Consider the following 25,538-nt stretch of genomic DNA (forward strand, 5'->3'; position numbering starts at 1 on the left):
GAGTGGTGCAAAACCAAATTAGCAACCACCGTGTAACTCTTTCAATAAAACTAACTGCTCTAAAGTCATATCTGATCTATTTTAATGTGTATTTCAGGTGAACAAACCTTGTGGTAAAGTGCAGATCTACACTGCTGACATATCTGAGATTCCCAAGTGCAACTGCAAACCCACGGACGAGAACCCGTGTGGCTTTGACTCGGAGTGCCTGAACCGGATGCTGATGTACGAGTGCCACCCGCAGGTGTGCCCGGCGGGGGAGCGCTGCCAGAACCAGTGCTTCACCAAGCGCCAGTACCCCGAGACAAAGATCATCAAAACTGATGGCAAGGGCTGGGGGCTGGTGGCCAAGAGGGACATCAAAAAGGTAGAAATCGTTCTTGCCCTGCAGAGTGGGTGAGCTGCCGTGCTCTTGGTGGGTTTGGGATATACTTCACTAGTGATCCTTGGTGTCTTTCAGGGGGAGTTTGTCAATGAGTATGTGGGAGAGCTGATTGATGAAGAGGAGTGTATGGCAAGAATCAAATATGCACATGAAAATGACATCACCCACTTCTATATGCTTACTATTGATAAGGTAGGGTATTTGATGGTTTTTGCCATTATTTACTTACAACCTTATTTTGATCACCTTGGCAGGGCACTCTGCTACCTTTGACATTCTACACTTTCACATACTCACAGCGTTGCATCTTCTGTGCCTGCTCTCTCCATTCTATATGTACATAATGGATCTCCTTAGTTCTGTATTATGTGATAAATTACATATTAAGGTCTATAGGTTGTGCTTTGTTGCTTGAAATGAAGAACAGTACTTACCTGCACCTGTAAGTACAAAGCACTTACCAGCCTAGTCTTAAAATGAAGTTTGGGGAAATAGTAGTGATACAGTGGAAGGAATTGCAATCCTTTTACTAAAATTTCATCAACAGACAATAAAATTCTCACTTGAGAGAATGTGGAATAAAATTGTGAGGCTGTGTCCTGTATAGGGCATTTAATCTTTTTTGTAGCCATCTGTCCCTTGCATTGTTTATGGCAAAACTAGGCTTGTGCTTTTGTAGAAATTCTTTTTCTGAAAGCACTCTCTGTTAGTAGCCAGCCAACCCTCCACAAATTGATTCACAGCAAATTATTGCAGCCGATTAATTAACACAGCAGAATAATTCAGCACCTGTGCCTCTGTGCACACCTCTGAGTATTTTCTTCCTTGGGAGAAGGAGAAAGTGAAGAACCTGGACAGCAGGAGTTGTAGATTATCTGTATTATATTGCTTCAGTCCCAAGACAACTAGTTAGGAGAAAAACAAGAGCTGGCTGCCAGTCCTGCAACTTTTTCAGTCCCAACCACCATTCTTTTTCCCAAGGCTCTTGCTCTGTATTTCCACATCTACTGTTTCCCTGAGTCCTGTAACTGAGGAGTTCTGCACAGGAGTTCCCACCACAGCATGGTGAAACCACATTGCTCTGAACACTTAAAAGTTTCTCACTCCTCTACTAGATTGACATACAACATCAGTGTGTTAAACATCTGAACTGAACATGTATTTGACTCTTAGTGTCATTAATAAATTGTCATTTTGCCTAAACTGCCAGTGCCATTATGAGGCTGAGCTGCCCGTGCAGTGAAGTGTGTGCACATATGCATGACAGTCACACATGTGCATTATAAAAATCAGCTAGAAACAAACTATAAGAATACTTCATAAATAAGCAAAGCCTTCTCAAGCAGCTCTGCAAAGAGACAGTTCTGGCAATTTCAGGCTTTGTTTTACTTTGTTAATGTCTGGTATATTTGGTAGATGTAGAAATTTAAGAGCAATTGTTTGTAGGAATGGGGTGTTTTAGCTTGCCAAGAGCTTGTTTACATTTAAACTAGGCTGATTTGGGGAAAGAAATCTGGTGAGAAACTGGTAATCTCTGGAAGTAATCATGCATTTGGTAAATGCCATAAAGTACCATACTTTTAAATGCTTCACAGCTCCATGAATGCCAGGTAAATGGTAGAGGACTGAGTCTGACTTTTAAAGCTTCCTGGGGAAGGGGGTTCCTTAAGATGCCCACCATAATGCTCACAAGCACACTTATCCTGCCCTGTGGCTCTGATGGGTGCTAGGAAATGTGAGCTAGAGCATGAGTATTGCTTTGGGAGTGTCCCATTCCAGGCCATTGGGACACTACAGTTTCCAATACAACATGTACCAGCAGCTTGCTTGTGTGCTCTGGGTGGCAACACCATGTCAGCTCTGAATGCAGCTATTGAAATCAGTTATGGATGATTTTCATGGTTTTTGTGAGGGGGGAGAGCAAAACCCTTCAGTTTGTTGCTGGTTTGTTCTCCAGGACCGAATTATAGATGCTGGCCCCAAAGGAAACTATTCCCGGTTCATGAACCACAGCTGCCAACCAAACTGTGAGACCCTCAAGTGGACAGTGAATGGAGACACTCGTGTGGGGCTCTTTGCTGTGTGTGACATTCCTGCAGGTACATCAGCTCAGCTGCCTTTGCTTTCATTCTCTCAGTTAAACTCTGTGCATTTGCTGGTGGGACAGTCATGGTTTAACTGATCCAGTGCAAATATTTTTGTAGAGGACTCAGCACGCAGAGGAGATGCTTTGTGATGCTTTGTGATCACTAAAAATCAGAAAGATTTTTAGTGTTTTTTAATTGTGAGTCCCATGGCTGCTTTTTGTTCCTTGCTTCTAGGGCAAGTATTCTTAGCAACTTTGTGGTTTTTTGGAGCTCTCAAATGCATAACAAAACCATAAAATCTTAAGGAGTGGATGTAGGAGGCTGTTTAGAAGTATCTGTTTTCTGGTTTGTGTACATACATGCTCACACACATACCTATCTATCTGCAGCTATATCTAGCTGGATAGATGGATGAATATAATATGTGTGAAGGACAAACACCAGCACAGTTTTGTGAAGTCAAATTTATTTTAAAATGTAATTGCATAAAATACCATGACATATGGGCATCTGGTTAATCATTGTCAGTGCTTATGAGCAGTAAAGAGAGGGAACATCCTATGCCAATATACCAGCAAACAAGTGCCAAACCAGCAGACAGATAGCAGCAGCTGTATTTGTTTGCAATAATTTTGATAAAATTTGTTACCTTGTCCTTTTTACACTCAGGGACGGAGCTGACTTTTAATTACAACCTTGACTGTCTGGGCAATGAAAAAACAGTCTGCAAATGTGGTGCCCCAAACTGCAGTGGATTTCTTGGGGACAGACCAAAGGCAAGTAATATATCAAGTAATACACTAAGAGATTTTGACAGTCTTGTCAGGGGAAGGGTTGTAGAAGCTTTAAATTACTAAGAATGTGCCTAACTGTGGCCAGTGGGATTATTCTGACATTCTAGTTTATATTTCCCCCATTTAAACCTTACAGTGTGATTATTTTGCTAAGATTCATTTTAAAAAATTGATTTGAACTGAACAATAAAAAATGTGAGTTTTGAATGTGGAAGAAAGTTACCAAAGTATATCAAGAAATAATCTGTATGAATCCTGTCCGGGTTAGTTTGAAATCTGTAATCCAGCAGAGATTGATGGAGCTGACTGAAGGGCTGGCGTAGGAGTGTGGGGGAAGGCACAAGTACCACCTGTGGATGTTGAAAAGCTGCACTTCCCTCTGGTCCTTCACACTGCTCAGGACCAGCCACTTCAGAGGGTGGACTGAGAGACTTCAGAACCCACACAGCTGGTTTTTGTTAAGAGGTGGACTTAAATGAGGTTTCACATAAGCCTGTGAACATTTACACAGACAACCATGAAGAAATTCAGTGTTACAGTTTAGTTTTATGGGTCTGTCTTCATTGGTAGATAGAATGGGCTAATTTAAAAGAAAGTAGGTAGTGATTACTGGGGTGAGAGGGAGGGAATGATGGTAGGGATGTTGAAAAATCATCCAACATTTTCTATGATTTGGTGAAGGAGAGTTAAAGTGCAAGCAGCACTTGAAAGCTGCTTCTGTGCATGCAGCACAGAATTGAAGTCAGATTGAAATAGGGATGAGGTTTGGTATATTCTTTCTGTCATTAGCTACATTTCCTGAAGTTCTGCTGTCTGGTACTCAAAGAAAACTGGGGACAGGTTTTAGTAATTCCAGCATGAGTATTCACAACTGGAAGAGAAGAATGGATATGGAAGTGATTGGTGGTGCAAGTACATAATGAGGGTAAATTAGCCACAAGTAGATTAGACTGGAAATTGGAAGACCTTTTGTCAGTTGCAAGAAGATGAAGGGTTTTTTGCAGTAGGAAGGTTCTGTAGGGAGAAGGTGTGGTTTCAGGATGACTTTCCTCAAGGGTCAGTGTAGGTTTTTTGTGAGCACAGATCAGTAGAGTGAGGCACTGGGCAGGTCTGCCCCAAGTCAGGTTCTTGGCTGTGTGCACGGTCTGCCAGGTGTGCCAACAGCTTGGCAGGGTTGTGTAATATTTTTCCTTTGCAAAAGGAAAATTTACAGATTTATATCTTACTCTTTTAGAATTCTTCCACTAATGCCTCAGAAGAAAAAGGCAAAAAGACCAAAAAGAGAACACGGAGACGCAGAACGAAAAATGAAGGGAAGAAAGAATCTGAAGATGATTGTTTTCGTTGTGGTGATGGAGGCCAGCTGGTGCTGTGTGACAGGAAATCTTGTACTAAAGCTTATCATCTCTCCTGCCTTGGTTTGGTGAAACGTCCTTTTGGTGAGTCTTACACTTGTTTAATTAACTTGTGCAGGTACCTCAGTTACTGCAGCCTTGTCAGGGGTGTCATCCTGAAAACATTGGGTTTGTATGGCAGGAATTTCACTTGTGCATCATGTGGAGCAGCTCCTCTTGGATTTGAAGACAAATTGGTGGCCTCCTCCAGCCTCTCTGGCAAATTGAGGCATTTCTTTTACAGATGTAGGTAATTGAGCACATCACCTGGTAGGAGCACCATGGCCCTGCCACAGGACAGTTGATTATATCTGAGAAATGCGTGAAGCCCTTTGAGTTCAAGCCAGAAGAGAAACAGCAGCTTCTGAAAGAAGGCAAGTAGGGAAATTAAGAGCAGCAGACATCAGGTTGCAGTTCCAGATATCACAGGAGTTACCTGGTTCCAGTCAGCCATGGCAGGTGAGATATGAGGAAGGGAAGCAGGCAAAGCCTGTTATCCCAGAAACAAGTAAAACAAGGACTGGTAAGGTATGCTGGGGCAAAAGAGCAGCTGTAAGGGAAAGACACCAGTCATTCCTGAGCAAGACTGGCAACAGACAGGGGACTGCAGTAAGAGGGGGCAGCAGCTGACTGGATGTTTGGATGCTCTGTCAGCCTGCAAGTTCTGTAAAATGCTACTGAGTGAAGCCCGAGTCATTTCTTCTAGCTGGAGCTGACTGCTGTGTTTGAATGAGTGTGTCAAGTCTGCTCCTTGCAGCTGCCAGCTGAGCTTTACAAGTAAGATGTGTCATTCTGGGTGTTGAGATCAGCCCTGGTAGTTGCTATCATTTGCTTTGTCAGGAAAGCTGTGCCTTGCTCAGCTGCTCCAACACAAAACCCCTTGAGGAGATGATGCCGTGTTTTACTCCCCACTAATGGGCTCTTTGGTTTTGATTGCAGGGAAGTGGGAGTGTCCTTGGCACCACTGTGATGTTTGTGGCAAACCTTCTGTTTCTTTCTGCCACTTCTGCCCAAACTCTTTCTGCAAGGAGCACCAAGACAGGACAGTGCTAAATTCTACCTTGAATGGACAGTTATGCTGCTCTGAACACGTTCTTGGGGTGGATTCTGTGGAAACTCAGAAGACTGAGAAACCCCGCAAAAAACTGAACAAGTTCAAGCCCAGGAGAAAGAGGAACAGATGGATGAGAGCTGAATGCAAATAGTCATGGACTGCAGTTGCTACTGCTAACACTATCTTGTAGATAAGTTGTGAATATGACCAGGGAAGGACACAATTTTACATATATTCTGTAAAGGTTACAATGTGGGGGGGGGGGGATTTTTTTGTTTTGTTTTTTTTATAAATCCACTGAGCCAACCACAGCAGTCTTCTGCTGCTTCTGCACTGATAACGAACTGCATAGTTCAGCAAACTTCAGGACAAACCAAACTTATTACTCAGCATTACAGTTACACTTGAATTGTTACGAATGTAAAATGTTCCCTCCAAAATACTTGGTTGGAGGTAGGTTAAAATCAAACCATGTAGGCGTAAACATAGTTTTTTGAGATAGTATTTGTCAACCAACAGATGTTTAAAATAGTATATCCTTGAAAGAAGTCGTTAGTTCTCAAGTCCTTTTGAGTAAGAAATGGCTTGGTCTGTGGTCCCAATGAGATTTGCTTGCCTTGTGTGTTTCTGAGCAGGTGCTTGAATGCCAGTCCTGACCCAGGTGTGTCCCTCACTACAGCCACACTCACAGCAAGGGGTTTGTGCTCTTCAAAAATTATTCTTAAACAATCATGACCATAAATATCCTTCCACCAAGAAATGTGGTGCATGGTGGGAAAGGCACACCCTGTACCAGAGAGGAGGAATCTGACTCTGTAAGAGATTTTTTTCTATACTGTTTTTTCCTGTAGTTCATCCCAGCAAAATATGAAGTTACTTGATCTTGCAGAGCTGTGCAAGTCTGGGCTTAAAGGGATATTTTTTTGCAGTCTAGTCCCAGGACTTAAAGGGATATTGTCTTCCAATCTAGGCCCAGTACTTTAGGATTTTTGTGTCTTAATAAAAAGAAACCTTCCAAAAGCTATTACTTGGAAAAAAGTAGTTGTTGTTGTTTTTTTTTTTCCTCAATGGGAGGTAAAATGCAGAGGCAAACTTTTCTTTGGAATGCTTGGAGTCCAAGTATTTCAACTTTGTGATAATGCAAAAAATGCCCAGCAAGGAACAAAATCACTCCCATGAATGAAACAGAAAGCGAAACTTGATTGAAGTGCAAAAACTAAATTCAAAACAAAAGGAAAATAGATTTTTGAAGCAGTGTGTAAGAATTTTGATGCTAAATTTTGAAATGTAGCCTTACTCTGTTCCTTTGCATAAAGTTTCTACAAAAATGGCTACTTGACAGACTAATTTTTTTTTGTTACATTTCTAGCAGCTCTGCTCTTGACTATCCTGTCACAGCTGTGTTGTGTCAGCAAAGCTGTTTTGAATTCCTCACCCCCGTTAGCTTGAGTGACTCACAGTGAGGTGAACATACAACACTTATTGACAGAGCTAATACTGGAACTAGGAAAAAAAAGTAAAGAGAAACATCTGTGCCAGTTTTCCTCCCAGTGCACATCCTTGGTGTGTGATCAGGCAGCATCCCAAGCACATTTTGATTTTTGCCATTGTGACCCACCCTCCATAAGCACCTCCATGTCCACTGAGCCATTTGAGTATGTTCTAGCTTAGTTTGCCCTTCATAGTGCAGGAACTCTGTGTAGCCCTTTTGAAAATGAAGCCTTGCTGTATCATGGAAGTGTATGGTTTTTTTTCCCAAGGTATTTCTTCAGGATTTGATTTAGTTTTTGGAATTGCCAAAACCCCCATTTATTCCCAACATGTAAAAGGTCTGGTTTTATTAGAAGATATTAATTGAAAGAGGTTATAAATGTTGCATTGCCCTGTGATGAACACTTTGGTTTCTGTTTGGTGACCAAAATGCTTTGTTTTTTGAATCAGTTTTTATAAACACTGTTGGAAGGTTAATTTTTTTAAAATTATTTTGAAGAAATAGCAGAGTTCAAAATCAGGGGAAGTGTTACATGTTTGCATTTTTTTAAATGATATGCCAAGCCTTGCACTCAAGTTAAAATTCAAGATTCTTTAATTGATTTTGAGGGAAACTTTTTCTCTGCCATGGGGCTGAAGAACAGTCCTGTGCATAAAATCAAAACCAAAAAAATTATATTATGGATGTTTCTTTAACAATGGGTTTCAAGGGAAGGAAAATGAGGTCAGGTAGTAAAGCAGAAATATTTTCCTCATTGCTTTAAAACAAAATGAAGGAATTGGATGTCATTGGGACCATTCTTTGAATACTATACCATGTAAGGAAGGCTTTGTAAGAATACCTTTAAATAAGTTATTATAAAATTTTTCCTTTACATTCCATTGCTTTCATAATTTGTTAACTTTTTGTTTTAGTTGTTTTGTTTCTTTTCCCTCTCCATGTGTAACAGCTCTGCCACTGTGGAACTGTGATGCCCCAGGTCCCAAGAGGCAGATCCCCACTTGCAGAAGGCACAGCCTGCAGTGCCAGCAGCCCTGGGCTCTCGGGGCTCCCCAGCACATCCAGCACAGCAGGATGCAGCAGGGACACCCCTTCTGTCTGTCTGTCTGTCTGTCTGTCTGTGGGGACAGAGGGACTGTTCACATAAACAGATCTCAGCCAGGGGCTGTTTGTCCTTCTGCTTCTTCTACCTCTCCCTGCCCTGGGCCCTGGGACTCTGCATCCCTGGGGCTGCAGGCCAGGAGGGCACTTGGGAGTTCTGGGAATTCCTTCCTGAGCAGGAACGTGGATCCAATTCTCTCTCCCTTATACCCCCTGGCTCAGCTCAGGCACTCAGGTGTGATCTGGGAGAGTTTTGGTTCCTGTCCCAGGACAGGTGGGGTTTAGGTGCATTGTAATGAAGGCTTCTGTACTGTTGCTCTGCAGCCTGGGAAAACAGGCTGAAGTTTTGTTTAAAAAAGAAGACAGAAGAAAAGTTGTGACATTGTTTTCCTTCTCCCTCTGTTCAAATCCAAGGTAAAACAATCCTTAAGACTTGAGCTTTCTCATGATGCAACTCAGTACTTTTTAGCATTCAGCAACTTGAAGGATTTTCTGCTATAAATTAATCTAAACAACATTAACTGTGGCATATTATGTGGCCTTAAATGATGTTCTTTGTGTCTTGCCCATCAAAGTAGCAAAATGTCTTTCCTTTTTTAGCAAAAGCTGATACATGACAGCCAATTTCAGAATTTGTTGTTCTTTTATCACATGAGCAAGCATGGAAACAATTTTCAGTTGAGTATGTTAGATGTATTTTCATACAGCCTAGAAAAAGTAATCAGAGTAAATGTCTGTTTTGTTCAATAGCTTTGTGTTCATGGTCAGGTTTTAGGAGGTTTTTTATTTGAATTACTTGGAAAAGCAAAATATCTTGAAATATGTATTAATGGGATTTTTCCACATTGTTGAGTCTCATTATTCCATGTCTGACTGCTTGAGAAACTTCAATGTCTTATTAAATGTTGAATTTTATTCCTAGTTATTTAAGAAGTTGCTAAGTCTCTTTTGTAAAACAGCTCTATATACTTACTTTGGCACTTTTTTTTTTTTCCTTGAAAGAAAAAAGTGGAATTGATACATCCTGAGCAAGCATGGTTTGGCAGTGAGGGCTTTGTTCTCTCATAGGGAAAACTTGCATTTCAGGCCTACATAAGAGATGCACTGGAAATGCTGTTTTTATGCTTCGACAGAGGTGATAATGATTGTGCTGTGGCTTGTTTTCACACTCTTGCTTGTCACAGAACTGCTGACATTTCTTGCAGTTCACTTTTTCCAGTGCTGCTCTCTGTTGCTCATGACTTTTGGCTTTTGTGCCACTGAGCTGGGGCTACCCAGCCCAGCCAGCTCTGCTCCCCCAGGGTCCTTTTGCTGTCACAAATGCTGCTCCTGCTTGCTCAAGTCTGAGTTTGACTCTTTGGCTTTTTCACAAAGTTTTTTTTGGGTCTGGTTTGGCTTCCCCTCTGGAGTCTCCCGTGTGTGACAGCAGCTACAATTTTTATAAAAGCATTTCAGAGATCTTTGATACTGGTGGCTGATGGTTCTGCTGAGGTCACCTGGTGCTGTGCAGCAGGATTGTGTCCCTGTGCTGCTCTGGGGAAAAGCACAGCCTTGGGCCAGGGAGAAGCTTCATGTGTCTCCTAAATCAGCAGTGGGAGAGGCTGCATGGAGCTCTGCCCCTGCTGGCTCTGGGCAGGGCTTTAGGAACCATCCCTCCTGCTGCTGATCCAGAACAGAATCACAGGATGGTTTGGGGTGAAAGGGACCTTAAAGACCTTCCACTTCCACCCCCTGCCATGGACAGGGACATCTTCCCCTGGACCAGGCTCCTCCAACCTGGCCTTGAACACTGCCAGGGATGAGCAGCCACAGCTTCTCTGGGCACCCACAATGGCTGATGTGCCACTCTTGCACACAGTTCCTCACCTGATGGAGATCAGAGAACTGATAAATTCTATAAATTCTTTTAAAAACTTCTAACACCTTCCCTGGGGAGAGGAGAATGAGCAGCTGAGGGCAGGAACCACTTAACCCCCCACAGCTAGGCTCCTTCAGCCATCTGTGCTGCTGCAAGATTCAGAGAGAAGTAACACCTGCCACCACCTCTGTGCAGAGCCATTTAAAATCGTGGCTCTTTTGACAGAGACTCTGTTTCTACTGGCCATGGAGAGCTGCTGAAGCACAGCACTGGCACACAGGGTCACAGCTGGCTGGGCTGGGCTCACACAGCACCTGTGTGGGAATGTCACTGCAGCAGGAAAAGGAAAACAAGGTGGGAAGGTCAAGAGGCCACAGGTACTGGTTTCATGGAGCAGTTGGCACTGGCTCCAGTAGAGGTGATGTTGAATTTTTTCTGGGCATTTCTGACTGCCTGGGATGCTGGCTAAGAGAAAAACATAACAGGGGACACAGAGCAAACAACAAATTAAGAGTCAACCAGCCACACACAGGAATCATCTCTGGAAAATACAAATCATATCAGTTTAACCAGATGGTTACACTGGGCTGGGTGCACAGAGGAGGGCTTGGAGTGCCACAGCAAACAGGCACAACCACTCTGCTGCTCTCCTGGGTGGGGTTGCAGCGTCCAGGACCAGGGACAGAACTTTGCCCAGGCATTTGGGCAGGGGTCTCCTACAGCCCCTCAGGATGCAGAAAGGGACAGGGCATCCTCTGTGCCTGCACCTTGCTGCTCCTTTGTAGCTCCACCCTGAGCACCGCCTGTACCTGGCAGCAGGAAACAAAAGGGACTTTGGTCCAGGAATCAACCATTTCTTTTGTTGCACGTTTGCCCACAGCTGAAAGGAAGGGGAGAGCTTTAGGATCCCTTCCCTTGACTTGTGCTTATGCTAAAACTTTGAGAATGGGTAACAAAACAAAAAATTGCATGTTATTAAAAGGAGGTATATTCATGTTAGTTTGTGTGTGGGTGGAAACGAGTGTTGTATCAAAGGGACCTCAATAATGAGCAGTCACTCCTCACTCTGTTGAGCTGACTATTAAAATGGAGAAACAGGTAGGATTGATTGCTTTTTGGGGCTTTTTTCTCCCTGATGCAAAGAGAAAAGTATTTATGAAGGAAAGTATTTGTGAAGGAAGCTGGGAATTGGAAAGGGAAGACTTTTCCCATCAGCCCAGTGCAGCAGAGCAGGGGCTGGCTTGGTTTGCACAAGTAGCCACAACTCAAAAACTGAGTTTTATTCCCCAGCACTGATTTTAGCTGTACAGAAGTAGGTTGTTCATGGTTAAACACCTTGCCCAGAGCCCCATTAGTGCTGCCCCAGGGGAAGGAGAGGCTGCTGGCCTGGCAGAGCTACCAGCCAGCATAGACGGGCTCCGTGTGCTCCGTGCCCCCGTAGGAGCCCAGCCCTGAGCCCCGGGGCAGCAGCGGCGACTTCAGGGAGCTCCTGCCGTGCTCCTGTCGGCTCCTCAGGATGATCAGAAACACAACAAGGATTCCTCCTGGAAAGGAAGGAAGGAATGGTAGTTATTCACAGATGGGAAAGTAAAGTATCAGGTGATGTTTGCTCCAAGGGTTCTCAACTCAGCTATTCTCTTCTGGTAAAATAAGGAGTTTTTTCCTCCTACATACTCTGTCCCCCTCCAAAAAGAGGGGGGAAAAGGTTCCACTAGCACTAAAAACACTCAACTTCGGCAGTTTTCAGCTTAACTCTGCAAGGAATAATGACAAGTTTTAATTAAATAATTCAGTAACTTGCTTTCCTACTCCCATTTACTCTCCAGAACTGTTTTCCACTTGGCATCTTATTCACTGCAGACCCCACCAAAACGATCTTGCTGAGAAATTAGTTTGCTCTGTGCAGCACTCACACTGAAGTAGTAACTAACCTAGATTAACTCTGAGTCTAGACTGAGATCAGGGCTGTCAGGAAAAATTACTTTTGGATTGGGCATAGACATGGAAGTAATTGCCAAATCTCAAGTGGTGCGACATTCTGCTCATTTGTTTCTGGCAGAAGCATCACCAGAGAAAACTGATCTGAACAGAAGAGCACAAATCTGTCTCTGTGATGCAATATGGCCAGACAAATACACCCAAATTTCAGTTGTGTGAGCAGACAGCCTCATGGCAAACACTTGATCTGTGAGACCAGCCGTGAAAAACTCACGGGTTCCTGCGTGGGCTCCTTCCTTCCCCCTCTCTGCTGCAAGCTCTGGGAGAGGCAGGAATGCTGTTCCCTGACCCTCAGACTTGTTTATCACAAATGCTGCTTAATGGGCCATTGTCTGTCTCTGGGCAGTCTTTTCATATCCTTCAGTTTAATCTACTTTTTCAAATTAACACTCGCTTCAGATGGCATCTGCTTTGGCAGATTTTTGGACAACAGCCTGGCACAAGGGGATAGGGGTCAGGGGAGGGCCTTTCTCATGGCTCCAAGCTGCAGCTTGTGAGAACAGCCCTCATCTGCTCCCCCAGGCATTCAGCCCCATGGGGACACCCTCCGAGGGTGCTGCTGGAGCTCCTGCAGACCCTGCTGTCCTTGTCCCCTGCTCACTGCCAGGAGACAAGGGTGATGGGAACACACATCTTGGGGGAGAAGCAGCTTTGCTGTGTGACTTGTAACACATGCATTTAACCTCTCCTCTCTCCTTTCAACAACAGCCAGCTAAGTGGAGTCTTCAGGAAGCACATAAAAGTCTTCATGGGTCTTCAGGAAGGACATAAAATACACTTGAAACACAGAAACTGTGAATGTGAGGCTTGTTGGATATTCTTTATCCTCTGATGCCTTATCTCTATGACTTGGCTCTCTTGACACAAGATTCTCATCTCTGGTAGTGTAAGGGCACTTAGGGATTTGTCTTCATCTCTCTGGGCACAGGAGACAGATTCCTCCTCCCAGCTTCCTCATCTGACCTTCTTGCAATCCACAGCACCAATAGTTGCTCATTTTCATCATAATTCTCTGATTAAACCTCCCCCCAACTTTGATTAAAAAACGAGAGAACTCTATTTTTCCCTTTCCTAAGACTCAAAATGCATATTCATTGTTTTGGAATGATTAGTCATGGTGCAGCTTCCCAGTTGAAAAGCTCACCCCCTCATTAGCTTGCCCCAGTGAGCTGATTCACAGCAGGTGCATCTGGAGGGATGCTCCCCACACTCAGCAGCTCCTGACTCTTGGGTACAAGCAACATTTGGCATCAATGCAGCAGCACTGCATGAGCCAGCAGCTCCCCATTCTGCTGGAGGCTGTGGCATGACTTAAGGCAGGAATGCTTTCAGGAAACACACCAAAAGGAAACTGTCTTTTTTCTTACTTTGGTGCAGCCAAGGAATCCCTGTTTGAGGGTCCACACACATCCCTGCCTCCCAGGGACAAACAACAACCATTCAGCACTGTGCCACCTTCCCTCAGAGCCAGGGACAGCACTGGCACTGAGAGCTGCAGAAGGACTTTGATTAGAAATCCTGCCGTCCAGAAACACAGAACACACCACCCAGAGAGTGCCTGAGGGTACCCAGACTGACCTGCTGAGAAGGTGGCCAGGACAATGACGGTGGCAGGGGTCAGCTGGCAGGAGTCCCCTGCCTTGTACAGGAACAGCTCCATGCAGTAGGTGGGCTCCGCGCTGCCCCGGGGGCAGAAGGCATCAGGGGGGCACTTCACTGGCTTCACACCCGGGCTCTGCCCAAGAGAAGTAAATCAGCACCAGCAAACTGCACAAGGTGACCAGGGCAAAGGGAGGTGACATTTTAGGATTAGAGGGGTGAAAAAAATAAATGAAGGAATGACCCTGCCATCATTAAATCCAGCCCTGTGTGCTCCTTCAGTGTTGGAGTGTGGGGAGGAGCAGAAGGGGTTGTTACACAGCAAGTCTGTACCTCAAACCCCTCATTAATGCACACACCACCCCCTCATGCCCCAGCCAGAGCAGGCAGCTCCAGCACACTCCTGCAATCATCATTTTAATTATTCCCTGCATCAGAGCCCTGTCTATGTTTAAGAGAAAGGAAGCTCAGATAACAAGAAAAAAGGAAGTGTTAATTGAGGGGTATTTAGCTTGTGTGGGACAGCTCTGGGCAGCACAGGCTGTCCCAGCTGCTCAGGGGACTCACAGGGCAGTAGTGATTTTCTGGGCACAGCTCACAGCTCTCCTTGCCCCGCTGTAGTTGGTACTCCCCTGTCCTGCAGGCCTTGCATCTGCTGTCATTGGCACCTTTGAATGTACCTGAACAGCAAATAAGCACAATATTAAGATTTGAGACTAACCCCCAGGACATCTGCAATTGCATATGAATGAATCAGCTTTCAGAGCCACGGGGAGAAAGAGCATTAAGTGCTCATGTGCATAACAAAAGCTGAGCCTGGACTTTGGTCCTGGTTCAGTGGCAAAGGGTCAGAGCAGAACAAACAGGGACAGAGGGACTAAAGAAAATTTGGGGTGAGACCTTGGCAAACAGAGCAGTGTGAGTAGGAGTAGGTGGGAGAGGGTTTAGCACTGAGTTCTGGCTTTAATGTAGGGGAAGATGGGAACTGGAGGTCAGCAGTGTTTCATCCTCTCCAATTCTGGATTCAAACACCTTTTCCAGCTGTTTGAAACTTGCTGAGCAGACTTCAAAGCACAGCTCAGTTTCCCAACCTTTGTGGGAGAGACAGGTCACAGAAGTTCCAAGTCTCACAGTGGTAAAATGCTTTCCTGCAATGTTTAAAGTGCAGTTGGGCTGTGAGACAGCCTGAGGCTGTGTCCAGGGAGGCTGGTCCCTGCCATGGGGGTGGCTGAGTCCCTGCCCAGCCCTGCTGGGGCAGCCTGGGGTGTTTCAGAGACCACAGGAGGGAGCTCGGCCATTGCCTCACATCCCCTCCCCATGTCCCTTTACCCCAGGCTGCCCCTGCAGAAAATCCATCAGTGACAGCAAGGCTGGGCTTTCCTCAGCAAAGCCACCACCACGGGCAAGGTGCTCTTTGCTGGAGCCGGTACCAGCTGTGGATTTGGGCTCCTGGGTGTGCCAAGGACCAACACAGCCCCAAGGCACTCATGAACCAGCCTGGCACAGCACAACCTCCACCAGCACCCAGACAAACCCCCCAGCACATCCCTCATGCCAGGGCCCAGCTCTGCCTGCAGGGACCCTGCAGGGCCAGCTGAGATGGGTCTGGAATGAGCCTGGAGCGGGAGCTGTGCTCCCTTTGGGCACAGGCACAGCCCCACACTGGGCGCAGCCCCACATTGGGCACAGCCTCCCCTCGGGCACAGCCCCACTTTTGGCACAGCCTCCCCACTTTTGGCACAGCCCCACTTTGGGCACAGCCTCTCCCTTACCTGCCGGGCAGGTCTCACACGTCTCCGCCGCCTCCCGAGGCGCCTCCTGTCCCCCAGGGCAGGGCCGGCAGCCGGAGCAGCCGCTGGTGCTGCAGGGAGAGGAGCAGGACACGCTGTGGGATCTGCACTGCCCAGCCCACCACAGCCTGCTCTGACAGCCTGGAGGCTCCAGGATCCACCTTTGCTGCACTGTGGGTGTCCGTCCGTCTGCAGTGCAGTTTGTCACCCAGAACCACAGAATGGTCTGATTGGAAGGGACGTCAAGTGTAGCGGGATGGAACATAGAATGTAATCTTACCCCCTAAAGAGTTGCAGCTGAACCAGTTATTAAGGATTAGGAGCAGGCCTGATGTTAACAGGCCACAGCTGTAGCCAGTCAGAAGCGTGTTATAAAAGAGTGGATTGGTTGGTTGGGGGAACTGGAGTCAGAGGCTGCTGTGAGGACAAGGAAGAGTCAGTGCCTGGAGGAGCTGCCTGCGAGAAACATCAAGGAAGTACAAAACTCTGGCAATATGGAACCCTTGCAATGTATTGACAATAGAACTCTCGTACTCTAATGACAACACTCAAGGATGATCTCGCTCCAACCCCCATGCATGGTCAGGGAGACTTGAGGAGGTTGCTGGAAGCCCCACCCTAGAGCTGAAATGGCAGGGGACTTTGGGCACTACATTCCTGGTTCCAGCTCAGTGGGGGCTAAAAGAACCCCCCTCCCTGTCCCTGTGACCCCCTGCACCCCTGGAGCTCCTTACTTGCAGAATGATCCTGGCTGGCAAGGCAGACAAAAAGCTGCATTTTGCTTGGAGCTATAATGGCCTGGAAAAGAGAAGGGCAAGGCTTCAGGATGCTACCTCCACATCTCTGTCCTACATTGTTATCACTGTGCTCATGTCCATTTTACAAACAACCAAACAACTCCCCACAAGACGCTTCAGGTGGCATTTCAGGGAATTTGGGGTTATATTTGTCCAAAGCTCTGAAAGAGCAATGCAAGCTCCCTGCTGACCCCTGCCACGTTGAGGGATGCATGGAGGGCTCTGGCAGATTCCCCTGGTGTTCCTCCCAAACACAGCAAGTGACAGCCAAGTTTTGGGCACAGCCCAGCAGCTCAGAGGGTAGATTTCCAAGGAACAGTTGTGAATGCTCAAGCAGGACCCAGCCTGGGTGCAGAGGAGCTGCTGCACTGCATGTGCTAATTGGGGTTTTGCATAAGCAGGTGCTGTTCTGCACATGCTGTTACCCCATCTGCAAACACACTGCACCAGGTTGCAGTGGCATTAGCCAGGTGCAAAGCAGCTCCTCTTGAAAACCCCAGTTTTAATGTGTGGAAAACAAGGAAAGTATTACACTTAATATTCAGAATGCAGAACATTGCCTAAATGAAAACAAAGACAGTTTATATTCATTTTTGCTATCAGAAATAGAGAATATTTTTTTTCCTAACAATGCTCCCCCATTGTGCTAAAACTGAATTTCCTAAAACTTTTTTCATTGCAGAGTTGGCATTAACTTGTTGCAAAAACAAGCATGGCTGAGATCTGCTCTTTCCATTTAAAAAAAAAAACAGAATAGGGAAGAGATCTGCTGGGCTGTTTTTAGCTTGTTTACCCTTCAGTGCTTTTAAGTTACCTGGTAATTGCATCTGCCCCTGGGAAAAAGCATCATGTGATGAAAATGCACTTGGGTTGAACACAGACCAAACCCTACCTCGCTCACAGGCCCTGCAGGCTGCAGCCCCAGACTCATTAGTAAAATGTCCTGGTGGGCAGGGAAGGCACACGGAGCTCCTTGGGAGGCTGGGAGGGAAGGGAGCAGAGAGGAACACAATTTTAGGTCACCCAAGCCTCCATCCACTTGGAGAAGACAGAGCAGAACATGACACTGACTAGTCTAGAAATAGAGCAATTGTGAAAAAGGAGTTCAGGCAGGAAAACTTTGGTTTGAACTCACCTGGATATTAAAGGTCCACTAAAAACCTGAATTTTTCTGTGTTATTAGGATTAGAGATGCCCTGTGCCTGTGGGCAATATGGAAAGGGACCATCTGAATTGAAGGTCTTGAAAAATATGCTGTGGTCAGACCTAAAGTCCTTGGCTTAAGTCAGACTCTTAAATCCACTCTTGAAAATGGAATAGGGAAGGTGTTTGCTGTTCAGCATCCCTCAGGGATTTCCAAAGGAGCTGCTCCTCCCTCATTGCTGGGAATGAGGAGCTGAAAAAAGGGACCCAAACCACAGGCAGTGACCTGAGAGAGCCCTGACTTTAAACAGCAGGGACTGTGGGAAAAGGGAGGGAACATGTCAGGAGGAGGGGAGGAAATGAGTGAGGCAAAGGCAGGCAAAGAGGAAGCTTTTACATCCATCACTAACAGAGCCAAATTCCTCTCAACAAGTATGTGGGGATAGGAATTTGATAACATACTCAGAGATGCTTTGGAGGAAAACAAGGACATGATCTTTAATTCCTTCAGAAACTGCAGGGCTGCATGAGATTTGCAGGGAAAAAATAAAATTAAAAAAAATACACCAAAAACCACCAAACCAAAACCAAAAAAACAACCAAAACCCCACAAAAGCAACTGGAAACACAGCAAATGCTTTGCTGCAAACAAACTGATGCAGGGCCTGGGCCAGCCAGAGCCTCTCAAAGCTGCAGGAAGGCCAAATTCTCCAAAGAGCACAGAAATGTTAAATGGTCCCCTTGAAGCCCTGAGGCCCAGGCAGGCACCAGGAGATGGCCATGCACCCCTGCACCCCCAGATCCCCCCTTTTGGTCCCTGCCGTGGCACACCCAGCCCAGCAGGGCTGCTGGCCCTCTCTGGTCCCTCTCCCACATCCCAAAAGCAGCAGCTCTGTGTGCCCTGACTCTGCTCCTGGCTGGTTTTTAAAGCAGTTTGGGGGCACATTTTTAAGGCAGGTCCTCACAGCACAAAAACTGTGAGGACAGAGCACAGAGGGGAGCACAGAGGGAGATCCTCTGGCACCTCAAGCTCAGGGGCTGCTGCCAACAAGGTGCACAATCAGGTCACCCTTCCCACAGCCCAGGACTGAGCCAAACAGAGCAGCTCCTCAATGGACACAGCCCTGAGAGGCTCTTCCCACCCCTGATGTCCTTGCCACCCCATAAAGGACACAGCTGACTGCTTGCAGACACGGATATAGCAAGAGAAAATCCAATAGGAGTGGAGAGAGCAGCACATGCCATGTCCCCACAGCCAGGGGACATTGTACAGCATCCCTGGATCAGGCAGCCTGATGGAATTGTAAGGCTGGGCTCCTGTCCTGCCAGCTTTTCCACGCTCTGTCAGCTGAGGGTATTGCTTTAAATGCCAGCAACTCAAATGTAATGAGATGCCTTAGGGGCAAGAAAACAGGGATTGAGGAAGGAATTGGGCAAAGCAGGGAGATGGAGCCTGCTGGTCAGACATATCCCAGAGAAAAGCTGAAGAGATAAACTCACACCTCCCCGCCACAAAACAACATGTTCCCTCAGTGCAGACAAAAGGCATGAGGGTAAAAAAGGGAAGACCACACAGGGACAGCCTCAGCACAAGCACATCCACACCAAGCTTTCCTGATGAGGAGAATTCAGCCTCTGAGAAACAGCCCTGGCAGCACATTCCCTACAGCCTGTAGGAATCCACAAAATCAGAGGGTTTTGGGAAAGCTGCAAAGGGCAGGCCTCAGAGACAGCAGAACTGGGATTAGAGCTAAGCAGCAGCCATGGGATAGGTCAGCAGAAAAATTATTTAGAAAGTAGAAAAGCAAGGACAAATAGAACAATGGTCTGTGTATTAACGCTTGTCTAGAATAACTCCCTAAGCTACAGAAAAGTTTATCTAGCAAGATATTAGGAAGTTTGAAGCTTAACAATGGAGCTCTGTGCATTGTACTTTAAGGCTTACAAGTAGGTATCATATTTGAAATAAGCAGGCAGTGTTTAACCAAAGGTATGTGCTTATAGTGGTTGGATGGAACTACTGTCAATGTGCTTTTGGTTTGTGTGATTGGTCAAAAAACTTATAAAGTGAGTTGTAACATTAAGTTCTTTGTCTGCTGCCTGAGATGTGAGTGATGGCATCTTCCTATTGTCATAACCATGTAATGAGAGTGATGCTGACAAATAAAACAGCTCAAGGCAGGTTCCACAGCAGCCCCGTCCCGTCTGAGATTTGTACACAGCCCCCAGCCGGCGATACAGCCCGAATGTCGCAGACATCTTCTGTGAAAATTCTTTTCTTTAGGATTTTTCCTGCTGAGAAGCTGAGGCCTCAGAAACAAAAATGTAAACAATGGTTATTTGCTGCTGTGGAATGCAACAGGTGGATCCGTGATTGGTCTCGTGTGGATGTTTGGATTCAGTGACCACTCACGGCAGAGCTGAGTCTCTCTGTCCGAGCCAGCTGCTTTTGTTTTCATTCTTTTCTATTCTATTCTTTTTAGTATAGTTATAATGTAATAGATATCTCATGAAATAATAAATCAGGCCTTCCGAACATGGAGTCGACATTCCCATCTCTCCCCTGATCCAAGAACCCCTGTGACCACTGTCACACCCAAAGGAGGAGATTTTCCTGGCTGGGAAGAGTTTTGTGGTTATGATGCAGCTCCCACGCGCAGGGGCTCGGCACTCACCTGGTGTAGGAGCCCTGAGGGCAGGGCAGGCAGGAGGGCTGCCCACTCTGGGGCTGGTGCTGCCCTGGGGCACAGGGGCTGCAGGCACCGGGGTCACTGCACGCTCCCCCCGGGCAGCATGAGCAGCTCAGGGTGCCTAAAGTGGGGCAGAAAGTCAGGATCAGGAGGGCAGGACTTGACTGAAACCCCTGTGTCACCCAGGACAGGTCACTGCCACAAAGGCAGGAGCTCTGGCATGCAGCTGCCCTGGCAAGGCACTCACAGATGGTAGAAACTGCAATGTACATGTAATTATGCTGCTGTCCACTGTTAGCAAGCTGCAGACAGCCACAAGATGATCTAAGGAGTCAAGGCTATCAGTGTGGAACTCCAGTAATTAAGCTGACTGCTTTTTCCTTCTTTGAGGGGCCAGTCAGGAAAAATTTCCTTGTTTTCCCTCCAACACACAAAAAAGAGATACAAAAAAGAAAAAAAAATAAAACCAAAACCAAAAAACCCCAACCAAACCAGCAACAACAAAAAAAACCAACCAAACAAAAAAAACCCCAAAATTAAAAAAAAACCAAAAACCAAAACCCCAATACACTTATTCAGATCACTGGTAATTTAAGCTTATAAGAAGCTGACCTGATGAATGAAGCCCCAGAGTCAAGGATCTGCCTAAAGCAGCAGCAATTTTTCTTTGAGCACAGGTACCATGGCATTCCCAGCAGGCAAGTTCTACCCCTCTCTGCTCCACAAAACCAATCCCAGCCACTCAGAGGAACTGGGTGGATTTACTGCAGCTGCACCACCAACACAGGCAAGAGGAGAAGGCCCTGACTAAGAAGATCCTGCATAAAAGGGAGGTGAGAGATAGCTCCTGTTCTCTGCAGATTCACCCTAAAGCATTAGAGCTGCTTTTAAAAAGTTCCCTGCAGCACAGGGAATAAGCAAAAATTTAAAAAACAAAAAAAAACAAAAAAAACAAACCAAAAAAAACCATGGCTTGTATTTTGGAGAATTACTTTCTTTTTCTGAGATTTTTTTTGTGGGAGGGGGTGGTAGTGGTTGATCAAGTATTTTCTCAAGGCCATGGAAAAAGGCTGTCTCCCACAGCAGAGATTCTCTTTAAACATTCAAGACAGCTGGATATTGGCCTTGTATTTGGCCCTGGAGCCCAGAATGATGTTCTGCCAATAAATCAAACTGGACTTGTGTTACACTTTGTGCCACAGTCTGACCACTTTGTCACCCCATGGGGAAGCCTCAGAAAGACCAAAGCACAGCACAAGGCCAGGAAAGACCAAGCCTTTGATTTCAGGAGGGTGAAATTAATTAAATCCCTCTCCTGCTGCCTGTCCAAGCTTCCAAGACAAGAACAAGAGCCCTGAGAAATCCCTTTTCCTCCAACCCAGCAGCCAGGGCAGGGAGCCTTACCTTGTGTGGGGGCTGTCCCTGGGGGGCAGGGGACACAGGCTGTCACATTCTCTGTGCTGCAGTTGGAGGCCTGGGGGGTGCTGGGGGGCAGAGCTGATGATGGGAGCCCAGGGGATGGGGTCACTCCTGGAGGGGACGCTGGGACACTGCTGGATGTGGCTGCCAGTGCTGAAGTCTGAGAGGTGGGGACAGTCCCCGTGGTGGAGGGCAGAGCCTGGGCAGGGGTTTTTGTGCTTGGATCAGCAGATGGAGCTGCTGTGGATGCAGCAGGGCTTGCAGTGGTTGCTGTCAGTCCAGCTGAGAGTGTTGCAGCAGCAGCTGGGGAAGCAGAGGCTGGAGCAGGGGCTGTACTGGGAGGTGCTGGGGTGGATCCAATGGGAACCCCAGTGCTGGTTGTACTGGGAGGTGCTGGGGTGGATCCAATGGGAACCCCAGTGCTGGTTGTACTGGGAGGTGCTGGGGTGGATCCAATGGGAACCCCAGTGCTGGTTGTCTGGCCTAAAGCAATACCTAAGGGAAGAAAAAAACATAATTAATGGTTGAATTATTGTTCTCTCTTTAATCATGGCTTCTCATTTAGGTCTTTATCAACTGGTTAAACCATGGGCCTTTGATGTCCAGAAACTCGCCTCTGCTGAGCTCCACTACAGAGCAAGGATCTGAGGCAGCATCTGAGCACGTCTGGCACACGAGAGACTTACCAAGGATATAAATTAGTGGGTCCATGAGGCCACAAATAAGTAAATGCCAGTGTCTGGGAGGACTGACTCATGGGTGTGAGAATTGCCTGAAGCAGCCAGTTCTGTTAGCTCCTAGAGACTGTTTACTGAGATCTCATGACAATCTGATTTAAGAAGCTTGTCAAGTAGCTGGCTGAATCCCATCTCCCTCAAACAGATCAGCCAAGGAAAGACATGGGCTCAGGGCTCTTTTAAGCTGTTCTAGGGGTACTTCCAGTAACCAGAAGTGAGCCTGAGGGCCAAGACTTGCTTTAATTCTGAAATCCCTCATCAGAATGAGGATTGCTGAAATCTGTAGAGAAAGGAGGTGTTGCTGCAGCTCAGGTTGTTTTGCTGTGATACAGGGTGGACTGGAACATCCTCTGCTGGTGGAAGACATCCCCTGGCACAGCATGGGTAATGTCCTGCAGTTTCTAACAGAGGAAACTGAAACTGAGCATGGAAAGAAGCAGGTTATTGCTAATTTAGCAGTGTGGTACTAAGCAAAGTAAGAAAAGCAGAACCAAACCAGGCAGCTCCTCCTCTGTGCCACCAGTTGGGTTCAGGAACTCAGGGCAGGGATTCCCTCAGTATTCACTGCAACTTCTGAAAACACCCAACCTTACACAGCACCAGTAGGCAACTGGAGCTGCTGCTGTGGGGTGTAAATGCTCTCTCCAGCAGCACACACCTGCTAAACCCCCTTGCCAACCCATGCCCAGCGGCACAGAAAACACAAGGACTCCTGAGAAATTGGTTTGTGGTTTTGCAGGAGGTCAGAGGGTGCAGCTGATGCCCGACATTGGGATGTGGGTGAGGAAGGACACGGGCAGGGTGACAGGAGGGGTGACAGCACAAGCTGCCAGGTGTCAGACCCACATCCCTGCAGGCTCTTCCCCAGCCCTGATCCACCCCCAGCCTTGAACTTCTCTCTTAATTCTGTACCCACCATGCAAGGCCAGGCACTGTGGACACGACCCTGGTACAAACACCAACATGCAGACCAAGCTGAGGGCAGCTCCAGTTAAAGTTCTGCACCAGGACCAGGACAGTGGATAAAAGAGTCTTTATAGGGTTGTGATCACATGGAGACAATTTGCTGGGAGTGCTCCCTCCTGTTGTTGACCGCCTGCTTTGTGCCAAAATCCATCTTGGTGTAACTACTGAGTAAAGCAGATGAGCACCCAGCCATCTGGGCCACTGCTCAGGTTTTAAAGAATTTACAGAACAGCCTGAGTTGGAAGGCACACAGAGGATTGTGGACTCCAGCTCTTAAAGAGAATGGCCCATATGTGGATCAAGCCCACAACCTTGCATTATTAGCACTGTGCCAATAATGTTCAGCACCAACTGAACTTTATCTCATTTCCTTGCTGTGGCCCTAAAACAGAGACACCAAATCTAGCAGTGATCATTTTGTAACACCCTGGCTTGCCCCAGGCTCAAATCCAAGGGACAGAGGTGCCAGCATTGGTCCCAGGGCAGGGAGAGCAGCCCCACAGTGCCCACCCAGGACACTCCTGCTGCAGCCAAACCTCCACCCAGGACCAAGGTGCACAATTCCCCTCATCTGACTCCCCTGCCTGAGGGGTTGAAGCCAGTCTGCTTGCTTTTTCCTCACCTCTGGCAACAAACTGAGTCAGTCCTGAGATCCATTAAACCGATCCTAACATAAACACTAGCAGTAAGGCAAGGGCACTGTCAAATTCCCAGGGAAAACCTTTCAGAAGGATCTCTGGGATCAAAGTCTGACCTCCCACAGCTCCTCCTGACCCCAACAGCTCAACCCTGCCAGCCAGAGACACTGCACAGGTTTCAACAACTTGGGCTGCCCATAGCGGGATGAATTCTGTTGTTTTGGGTTTTTTTAGCTGAATGTTTCATTGGTTGGTTTGATTTAATGTGAAATGGTGGTGCTCTTCAGAGGAATTTTTAAAAATGGAAAGCAGTTTTCCACAACATGTTACCAAAAGTAGTAAAGTTGTTTGCAAAACTTCAGTAGCCATCAATAACCTTTGGTAGCCAGTATTTCTTAATAATTTAAACAACTTCTAGAGAAAAAAAGAAGTCAGAAGGCTGAAAAAAATAGTTTTGAGCACTAGTAAAGTATTTGTGTATTTTACCAGTTATAGTCAGTCACAGGTGTGAAAACCAGTACTCAAACAACCTCAGCTTCATCAGACAAAGCATTTTCTCTCCTGCACTTACACTGTCTATGTCATGGAACAGTGATTTTGCTTTCTAGAGCCTTTTTTTGTTTTGAGGAGCACTGTGAATCACCTGAAGTATCTCCAGGGGAACCTGACAGATGTGTTATTTTGCATGTGACGCCTTGGTACAAACAGGAGCCTTGAGGAAGTCAGGGAAGGACAGAGAGCTGATCTTTCCCAACCTACAATCCTGCTCTTTGGGCTTTAAGACAAAGCCTCTGCAAATCCTTACTATGCAGAGCAATACAGCTCTATTTCTTTTCTTTCCTTTTCTTCCTGTAAAAGCAAATTTTTTATTTACTGCAAGCATCCCGCTTCCACCACTGCCTGTGTCTCAACACTTCCCTCCTTCCCCCAGCCCTGCCCACAGCCTCACCCCAGGGCTCCCTCAGTCCCACTATGGCTTCACCCCCTCTGTGCCCACCCAGAGAAGATAATCCCTGTGCTGGGAGGCCTTACCTGTTAAGCACACCATGGTTAAGCTGCACAGCAGAGGACAGAGCCAGGCACTCATTTTTCCCTGAGGAGTAACACAGCCTGTCAAGAGGCGAGATCAGCAGCTCCTGCCCTCACCCAGCTGCTCATTCTGCTCTGCTTTGGTGCCCAATTTTGTCACCTGACTGATCATGTGGCTCAGCCAAGTCACCCTCTGCCCAACAAAGGGGGGTTTATATTCAGAGACTGCAGCAGGTCTGAGAGGACACGGCCTCCTCAGGGCAGAGCACCCAGAGGAGCAGCTCTGCCCTCCCAGGCTGCAGCAATCCCTGTGAGGAGCGTTCTGGAGGAGCTGCTGGGCAGGAACGGGCAGAGCAGCATGGGAACCCAGCCTGGCTGCGGGCCAGCCCCCCGTGACCTCGTCAAGTGAGAGGATTTAATTTCTTAGACCCACGGGATTTCCTGAGAGAAGAGAAACAAGAAAAACAACCCCAGAGGAGTTCCCATTTTAACTGGGGCCAACCATGCTGTAACCAGAAGTCAGAACACAGCCTCTGGAGAGCACAGAGCTGTCCCAACCATAATCTC

At 46.8% G+C, this 25,538-nt stretch overlaps 2 protein-coding genes and 1 non-coding gene across 3 annotated transcripts in view; 2 read left to right on the top strand and 1 right to left on the bottom strand.

The window, feature by feature from the left end:
• The window catches only part of NSD2 (nuclear receptor binding SET domain protein 2), a 99,475-nt gene extending 90,243 nt beyond the window's left edge, over positions 1-9,232 (top strand). The window contains exons 20-25 of the mRNA XM_059471000.1: positions 98-367; positions 461-577; positions 2,343-2,484; positions 3,142-3,248; positions 4,501-4,705; positions 5,600-9,232. Coding sequence (XP_059326983.1) covers positions 98-367; positions 461-577; positions 2,343-2,484; positions 3,142-3,248; positions 4,501-4,705; positions 5,600-5,865 — 1,107 coding nt within the window. The 3' untranslated portion in view covers positions 5,866-9,232. The remainder of the gene's footprint in view (positions 1-97; positions 368-460; positions 578-2,342; positions 2,485-3,141; positions 3,249-4,500; positions 4,706-5,599) is intronic.
• Positions 2,068-2,196, top strand: LOC132072912 (small Cajal body-specific RNA 23). Its single transcript, XR_009418433.1, has one exon. It is a non-coding gene; the product is annotated as a small Cajal body-specific RNA 23 (non-coding RNA).
• Positions 9,233-11,456: 2,224 nt separating the features above from the next.
• Positions 11,457-25,192, bottom strand: LOC132072635 (multiple epidermal growth factor-like domains protein 9). The gene is made up of 9 exons (XM_059471081.1): positions 24,975-25,192; positions 21,587-22,096; positions 20,168-20,303; positions 17,242-17,330; positions 16,287-16,350; positions 15,535-15,623; positions 14,330-14,442; positions 13,742-13,898; positions 11,457-11,709 (listed from the first exon to the last, which is right to left on the bottom strand). The coding sequence occupies exons 1-9, from the start codon at positions 25,027-25,029 to the stop codon at positions 11,561-11,563; spliced, it is 1,362 nt and encodes a 453-aa protein (XP_059327064.1). The 5' UTR covers positions 25,030-25,192; the 3' UTR covers positions 11,457-11,560.
• Between the last annotated feature and the right edge of the window lie 346 nt (positions 25,193-25,538).

This window comes from Ammospiza nelsoni, chromosome 4 (genome assembly GCF_027579445.1).
Source record: "Ammospiza nelsoni isolate bAmmNel1 chromosome 4, bAmmNel1.pri, whole genome shotgun sequence".
Lineage (NCBI taxonomy): Eukaryota > Metazoa > Chordata > Aves > Passeriformes > Passerellidae > Ammospiza > Ammospiza nelsoni.